We start from the raw sequence: 9,223 nt of genomic DNA on the forward strand, positions 1-9,223 counted from the left end.
AGTTGTTGATTTACATCCAGCGGAATACTCACACAAGCACTCGTTCACTGAAAAGTGTTGCTAGTTAGCGCTTTTTTACTCGTAGTTTGCAGCAACATTTTTGTAAAATTTTCATGGATATATGTATGTTTGTAGCTATGTATGTTTGTTTGTTTGTTCTAAGATACTAAATGCATTCGCTAAAAGATACTTACTTATATGAGTGTAGAAAGTTTTTAGAGTAGTTTCGCGCGTGCGCTTCTCAATAATCCAGTAAAATTATGTAAATGAACATTAACGGGCATTACCCATATTAAATAATTGCTATGATGGGGAGACTGAATGCTCATGCCCGATTCGGAAAAGTTCTACATACTACGTATGTAGGTATACAGGGTTCCTAGGCCTCCCCTCCTCCCTCACCCTCAAATGGAGGGAAATGTTTTTTTTTATTGAAACCCGCAAAAATTTAATAAACAAATCGGGGATGCTCTATATTTTTTGGTGGTATTAACTGGCCGGATTCTGTGGACAAAAATACGCAACATTTGTTTGAATCTTTTTTCTCGAAAGTGCCTTTTTCATCACTTTTTAACAGACGTCCAGAACGAGTTGAAGCTCGAAGGCCATTTAGAGGTACACCGCCTGAACAAAGTATTGGCACAGCAAATTTTTCATAATATATGCAACAATTTTTATTCTAATATTTTTTGCACATTATTATAATAAAATTGATTGGGCTACAAATCTGCATACTCAAAAAAATTCTAAAAAATTTTCTTAAAAAGTTTAAAATTTTCATGAAAATTTGCTGAATTCTCGCGAGTTTTGCACAAAGTTTAGGAATTATATTTTTTTTTTTTTTGTTGTAGAATGAAACATATTTTTATACGAAATTGGCAAAAAAATATTAGAATAAAAATTGTTGCATATATTATGAAAAATTTGCTGTGCCAATACTTTGTTCGGGCGGTGTAGTAAAAGGCACTACCGAGAAATAACTTTCAAACAAAAGTAACGTATTTTTATCCTTAGAATCCGAGTCTGTAGTAAAAACATACATGTGTAATTTAAAAGAGTGGACTTCCGGTCAGTTTTCCGACAAAAGTGGGTATTTCTATGCGTAGAATCCGAATGTGGGGTAAAAAATATGTATATCCCGTCTAAAAAATCGACTTCCGGTCAGTTTAACCCACTTCTAGTCGAAACCGGAAGTCGGGTGTAGGGCATCCAGTATACCTACATTAGGGCGGGTCGATTTGTAGGTGCCAAAAAAAATTAAAGGAGGCACATCGCGATTATGATTATTTGGGTCATTTCAAGCCTTATTGCCCAAGAAACCACAGGTCTAAAGTGAATTTTTGAACATTTTAGTCTAGTGAACATTTTAGGCTATTAAGAAATTTAAACTGCATTATGAGAAAGTCAAATTTCGTGGATTTTCGAAACCATGTTGTCGATTTTCGGAAAAAAGGCGTTAAAATCCAAAAAAAAAGTACGGAAGCGCCCTCTGGCGGCCCTCAAAAGAAAAAATTAATGCCAGAAATGGATTCCTCGACCCCAAAAACCCCCAGATACACATTTTGGCTAGTTTCCGATGCAGCTGTTTCAACAGGTGAGCCACTTTTTGAAAAAAAAACTAGCTCGAAATTCATTTTAGACCTATGGTTTCTTGGGCAAATATGCTTGAAATGACCCAAATAACCATAATCGCGATATATTTGTATGTTAACTCAGCTATTTTGAATTTATTTTAAAACTCAACAAAATTCGGTACAGAAAAATGTATCCAATTACTACTTAGGCCAGTCTAAGGCCGTTGGAGTAGCCTGAGAATGTTGGAAAAAGCCACAAAGAGGAACATCTTTATGGGAGATCTGGGCCGCGAATTTGTGAAAAGTTCATTTAAATTTACATTGTTAAAAAAACAGAATTTCTCTATTTCATTTATTCTATTTTTTAAAGGCCAGTTACGTCATGCCAAGGCTTTGTTTCTGTGGGAGTTCCAGTACTCCTAAAATTTTAAAATCGACCGGAACTCTTTTGCTGTGACACTATCTCTAAAGATGGCATATGGGTTTTCTCTCTCGCACAAGAGCAAGGAGTTAAACAAGTTTTTATTTTATAATTCAATAAATTTTCATGTAAATGTTCAACCTTTTCATCAGATTATATATGCAGTTGTCTAGGCCATTAAATTTTAGTATAATAAAGTGCAAATTTGAGGTAGCTAGGACTTACCGTTGATTTTTGGCAATTCTTTACGCCTTTTCTTTCATAAAAACAAATTCGAAAATACCTTGTATGGGAAAAAATGCTCTATAATCAACGGCATTTTTTTTAGAAACTTCAAACTTTGCTACAAAACTGCATTTTCCATAAAAAATTCAAATCTCAAAAAAAAAACATCTGATCAAAAAGTTGATTTGCATGAAATTTATTAGAAATTCTATTTTCGTGTTTCTTGTTGTAGTATTAACCATGCTTTTATGAGGAACTAGCGTGAAACAAATTTAAATCAAATTGTTGTAAAAAAAATTCTGGGAAAATACTTTAAGCCTGGATTGTATGTACGTATTAGGGAGCTCCTTAAAATATCAACATCATAGGGCACAAAACTTTACAAATTTGAAATTCGAAAAAAATTATATTCTCTTTCATTTGGTACCCATATTCTTATTTTACACGCACTAATTTTTTTAAATAATTCTATGGCTAACTGCACTGGGAACAATTATTATATTTGAAAGTTATTGAAACTTGAAATTGAGTGCAATCATTTTTGAATACCGTTAAATGTAAATAGAACTCAGATTTTATGTATTCGGTCGACATTTAATACCAAGTACTTTGAATCAATCCTGAGTACATGTATCAAAGCGATGATTGGAATAGAGTATTTTTGAGTACTAAGTACTTTCGTGTTCTTTAAGTTCAGAGTTCGATATTTTAATATTTTGGGTTTTTTAATTGTTCAAGTAAACCTAAGCCTCTTTTCTATTCAAATTCTTCTTATTATTACTGCATTTTATACCGCAAATATTTGTACTTACAGATGTGTGTAAGTATGTAGAAACAAAACGCAGCATTTATGTATATTTCAGTCGTTTATAGTCCAAAGCTTATTGGCCAATTTACTATTTCTACTCAACAATTTATTTAATTGATTGAAATCACTTACCAAATTTAATTAAATTTTGTTATTTGTTTGCACACAAAATGTACAAAAGCTTCGCAAACATACTCTTAAATCCGTTAAAGCGCTTAAGTAGTGGAATTGCATATACATATGTATGTACATTAGGGTGGTCCAAAAATGCATGTGAAAAGGTAAAGTCGGAACTTATATGCTCTCACCCCCTAGGATTTTTCTTAACTAAAAAAAACATGTCCTTATTTTTTTATTTTGAAATCACAAAATATTTAGAGGTCGCCCAAAGTTTTCCATGTATTTTATATGGGTAGAAAACACGTTTTCCTAGAAATGGTATAGAATTCTTAAAAATCAATATTTTTCTATCGGAAAACTATGTTTATCTGCAAGAGACTCCCAATAATAATACCCGATTGTTTATTTAACTAGTTTTTCATCGCAACTATAATTTATTGGTCCGCCAAAAACCCACAAAAACCCCAAAAAATGCCATGGGGGGAACAATAAAAAATCGTTAGTATTAAAAAATGGTTAAATAAACAATTGGGTATTATTATTGAAAGTCTCCTGAAGAGAACCAGAGTTTTCCAATCGAAAACTAATGATATTAAATAATTCTACACCATTTCTACGAAAAGTTGTTTTTTCCCTATATAAAAAAACATAGAAACACTTTGATCGCTGTGAGCGACCTCTAAATATTTTTCTGATTTCAATATAAAAAAATAGGGGCACACTTTTTTCGATATAGAACAATCCTAGGGGATTAGAGCATTCATTACAATTCCGACATTACTGGTTTTTGGACCACCCTAATGCATATGCGTATATATGTGCACTACCACACACACACACACAAATAAATGCACTTTAGGTGTGCATGAGATGCAATCCAATTATGCAAATTGCCTGCACTATTATCATTTTTCTGCCATAAAATTGCAGCAATAAGATTATAACCGTTGCAAAGCGTAGCAGTAAATCAAATTGTTGAAAGCCAAACATTTTATTATACATTTTGCAGTTGTAGCCACCTACATAAATACATACACAATTAAAAGTCTACGTTGTGTGGGTGAAGGGAAAATCTGGGTAGTAAATAAGTACTTATTTAAGGAAATTTTTAATTATAATTTGAAAAGAAAAATATTTACCCGGCTTAAAAGAAGTCAAATATATGTACATACATGCCTTCAAATTCGTCACACGATGGGTTAATTTATATAAATTTGTATGTATGTAAAGTATCTACTCATGTGTTCGATAATTGATTCAGTAGTATGCTAAATAAATAGTTTATGTAGACTTAATATACGCTCTCCTTGATTATAAATTAATTTGATTACATACATTGTATATCCTCCAAACTCATTCATTTCCCTTCGCTTATATATATCATCTTTTCTTCTCCATTTCTTTCGCTTTCAGATCCAGATAGTGGCGCAGCAGTGAATAATGTTATTGGCGGTCCACCTGGCAGCACACCACCACCCTATGCGTCCGATGGTAAAATGGTGAATTCCCAAGGCGGTGGTGGTGGTGGTGGTGGTGGCGGCGGCGGCGGTAGTGCAGGCGCTGGCGGTGTTTTACTCTCCGAGTTGCCAGAACCACCAATACCGGTGTCCGAAATTGGTCCGATCCCACCGCCGCCCATGTTTTCCACACCGAGTCCAACATTGATTGCTGGTCGGCCACATGGGCCGGGTGCAATGAATGATCAAGGTTATCAGGATTATGATTATGATGGTAGGCATGCTGAATGTGAATGCGAATGTATATGTATTATTAGTTATGTGTATGTACATATGTACTACGTATGTGCTTAAAATGATATTTCTGCAAGTATTTGTAAGCGCGTGATTTGTAGGGACTCTTTTTATATTTTGCGCAAGAAAACTCAATTTGTTTTTAAGCTTTGAAGTCTTCAAAATATTAACTTATATTTTTTAAGAATTTACGAACATTTTCTAGATTGTTTTGCTCCCTCGTCAAATAGATTTGTATTCGTTTAGTAGTAAAAACAGCGGCGGTGAAACTGACTGACTGCAGCCTAACTAACCCTGATTTAAAATGACTTCAGTGAGAGACTTCAATCAAATGACACCAATTTTCTTCAAAAAAGGGGATTTCAATTAAATGACTAACAAAAATGGACTTCAATAATTAGTCACCAGAAGTTAGTCTGAATAGTGACTTTATTTTTTCAGTTTTAGTCATAGAATACAACAATTTATTGCAGTAAATTACCAAAAAATTAAGTGACTAATTATTCACAAATGACTGGATACTATTACAACTCTGCTACCCTGCCAACTTCTAGTTCATACGCTCTTGAAATAAAATTTTTGCTGTTTTGATGAATTTTGTCAATGTGCGAAATTATGTCACGATATTATTTATACTCCTTTGACACAACTATTAAAAAGCTAATTAATTTATTGGGGAAAAAATTTATTTTTGCAAAACCACTGCAATTTTTAATAATTTTTAGATATTTATAACCCATAAAAATCAACAAATGAAATCGATCATATCCATTTATACAGTAACTCAATATTAAAGTACTAAATATTTTGTGCCACGTGTCATTTGTCCTAATGACTTCCTACAATATTGAGGACACTGCGTTTACTAACCCTCTAGTTTCTTCGAAAGTAGTAGGGTCCCCAAAATCCTGGATTTTGCTTAAGTCTTTTGGCCTTATTCATAAAAAATAAAATAGGTTTAAAGAGCTCTATAAAGAGACATTTTCATACAAAATTTCGATTTATAAAGCAGTTAAAGTGTTCTTTATTTTTTATGAATTTGGGTATTTGTCTGTATTTTGATGATAATTTCCCAGCCTTTTTTTGATGTAATAAAGATTCGATGGCTGATATTTGGAGTGAACCATTGTATCCTTTTGAATTAGCCAATCTCGTAAAAACTAAACGCGTAGCTCAATTCTTCTATCTCTAAAGTTTCGTCTTATGTTGGCATACAAATGTTTTTTGAAAATAAAATCGAATATTTGTCCAAGTTATAAACAGTAATACATTAAAATATGGCAAAATTTAAATATTAAATTGTCCTGAATGACACACTTTATCATACAAAAAAAATTTTATAATTGTTATAAATATGTCTAGTTGTTATAAATATGTGTTTTCGCAATAGTTTTATTTTTTGACGATATTTTTTTTTTTATTCACGCTACTATGAAAAAGCATTTATGCCGAAATATGCGCCGATCGATTACCTTTGAAAATCTCTAAAAAAAAATATTTGCGTAATTTAGTCGGTTCATTCAAATTAAACAATGTAAATTAAAAATTAAAATAATACAATTTAACCATAAATTACACGCTGTCATATTTTAAAAATGAGTTCCGTTCAAACGATATGTTTTGAGGCAGACTTTATTTCCATTAAAGTCTATCAGCAAAATATTGACAAAGTGAACTGCCGGCCGAAATGATTATTCGTTTCGATCCAATCGAAAAAAATTTGAGCAGTTTTTTTTGCGCCAAAGCAATTTTAAATTGGCGCAGGGCACGCGCAAACGAAAGCCCTGAACTCAAATTCAAATTACTATTCGAGTCAAATTCGATATCGAATACCGCAATTCGGGCACTAAATCTCCTCCAGCCTTTGCGACTTTGGCCAAAAGAGCCAAGCTTTGGCCATAAAATAGCTAAAAGGTGGCTGTTACCAAAATATAAACAGACGTAAAGTGGTCGCGATCGTTCAGAATTGGTCTCTTCAGCTGTATCCGACCAGCGCTGGCATGCATGTCACTCATACGCCATGTCTTCTATTAAGTGCCAACATGGCGTATGAGTGATTTCTACTGGGTATAACAGCAAATTAGCTAGAATAAAAAAAAAAATTCAAACGCAGCCATATTTAAGAAGCGTTTAGGCAGTGCTAAAGTTTTATTCTAGCGTTTTTTTTTTTTAATTATTTTCACTTACATATTTAGATATTTTATTGTCTTCAGCTTTTTTTATTGCCTTTTAAAATCATAGTCGATTTTTCTGGCTTCACTTTCCGCCACTGCTTGTTATTTCTTCATTTTTTTAATCCATCAATTTTATATCATGACAGGACTAGGAGTTAGTGTCATAGCGATTTATTAGTGCATCAATGAAAAATCCAAAAAGCTCAAACTTCTTTGAGTTCTTCACATTTCATGCACGTATTTCATTATTTGAACATCCTTTGTAATTCATTTTAAGCTATTTTCATTTATTTTTGCCACCCACATGCTATTGACAATGTCATTGTTTTATTATTACGTCATAGGCTTTCTATGAGCATTGTAAGCACAATTTTATCGCAAATTTTTCACTACCTCTAAAGTGTTGATAATGCTCTTGAGTTTACATTAATGGGTAATTCTTGTACGCGCATTAACTTAAACAATACATTCACATATATGTATACATATTTATGTTGAGTGTGTTATACACATTAGGGTGCATCACCAAAAAAAGTAACAGTCTTTCCACCGGAATCATTTACGTTATTATATTTAAAGACTTGCGCCTAAAAAAATACGGAAAAATATTAAGTTTTTTATGAAAAGAAAAAAAATGTTTTTAAAGTTTCTTTTCCAAAACATCACCTCAGATGATAAAAGAGTTGAAGCTTAAAAGGTTTTTCTATTTTTTTTTTTTTTTGAGCTGAGGCCGTTTTTAATGTTGTGGAAAAAGGACAACAATTTACATATAGTAGAAGTTAAAGGTCTGCATAAAAATGTTTGAACATTTATTAACAAAACAAAATAATGTGATTTTTGGTGGTATTTTCAAATCGGTCCAACTCACTTATATCTTAATATTTTTTCAAAATATTTCGGCGAAAGTCTTAGAATAAAAAAGATTTTATAATTCCGTTGGAAAAACAATACCAATTTTTTTTTTTTTTTTTTGTGATGCCCCCTAATGTGGCTACATTAAAAGGTGTACGTTCTTGGTAGTATTAAGACAATGATGCTGCTACTTAAATTTACGTTTCATTTTAAGCAGCCGTCCCCATACATATATACGTACACCTACGGTCAAAATTATAGCAGCGCGGCATTTTGGTGTAGCTCATTTTGTAACAAACACCATATAAATCCACATTTCAAACTTCGTAAAAAATTAGAAAAGTAAAAACGCCCTAAAAGATGGTAAGGAGTTTGGCGAAACGTCGGGCAGCAAAGTTAAGAAAGTCTTTTTTTTTTGCACATAAACAAATAAAATCCAATTATCCAACGATAACTAAAACTAACAATATAAAAATAAAAAATTGTTCATCGACTCATCGTTAAAAAATTCAGCAAACTTTCACCAAAAAATTTCAAACTGTATATTCAGAATAAAAAAAAAAAATAGTTATGCAATTTTATAGCCCATAAAATTTTAGATTAACAAGGTGCAAGTTTGAACTGGCAAGAAATTTCCATTGATTTTTAATATGTTTTTTTACTGACGCTGCTAGTGATTTTCTTCTATATAAAAAGAAATTTTGAGCATACTTTACGTGCACAATAGCGTCAGCAAAAATAAAATTCCAAATCAACGCGATTATTCAGTCACTTCAAAGTTGCACTTAATTTTAAAATTTAATGGGCTACAATAATATTGCATTCACTAAAATTGTTCTAAAAATTCTGAATAAAAAGTTTGTAATGTTGGTGGTGAGCATTTTTTGAATTCTTGAAATTTTTGTAAAAATTTGAAATTTGGATTTGTATGGTGTTTGGTATGTAATAAGCTAGACTTTTATAAAAAAAAATATAATAAACATTAAATAAACGAACAAAAATAGCAAACACTTTTAAGAATGTCACACTGCTATTATTTTGATCGTAAGTGTTACTCCTTTTTTATTTATTTTTTTCACACCTCATTTTAATAGTTTGTGTATCATAAATAAAAAATCTTACTTTTAACACCGAAATGTCAATGAAACTCGCTACAAATCGCTTGTGTAATCCAATGCTTGTAGAAATATTTAACATACATAAGTACGTATCGTGCACATTCCTATATACATATATCTACATACTTGTTTTTTTTTTTTATTTTGTTAAAATTAAATCCTTTTCTCGTTCAGATCATG

At 31.8% G+C, this 9,223-nt stretch overlaps 1 protein-coding gene across 6 annotated transcripts in view; it reads left to right on the forward strand.

Annotated features, from left to right (window-relative positions):
* Positions 1-9,223, forward strand: part of LOC118746601 (neurogenic protein mastermind) — a 245,926-nt gene that overhangs the window by 199,311 nt on the left and 37,392 nt on the right. For all 6 annotated transcript variants that reach the window (XM_036480444.1, XM_036480443.1, XM_036480445.1 and 3 more), the window contains one exon: positions 4,562-4,879. In XM_036480444.1, the coding sequence (XP_036336337.1) occupies positions 4,562-4,879 (318 nt within the window). The remainder of the gene's footprint in view (positions 1-4,561; positions 4,880-9,223) is intronic.

This window comes from Rhagoletis pomonella, unplaced genomic scaffold (assembly GCF_013731165.1).
Source record: "Rhagoletis pomonella isolate Grant_MI unplaced genomic scaffold, Rhpom_1.0 Rhpom_scaffold_00011, whole genome shotgun sequence".
Taxonomy (NCBI): Eukaryota; Metazoa; Arthropoda; class Insecta; order Diptera; family Tephritidae; genus Rhagoletis; species Rhagoletis pomonella.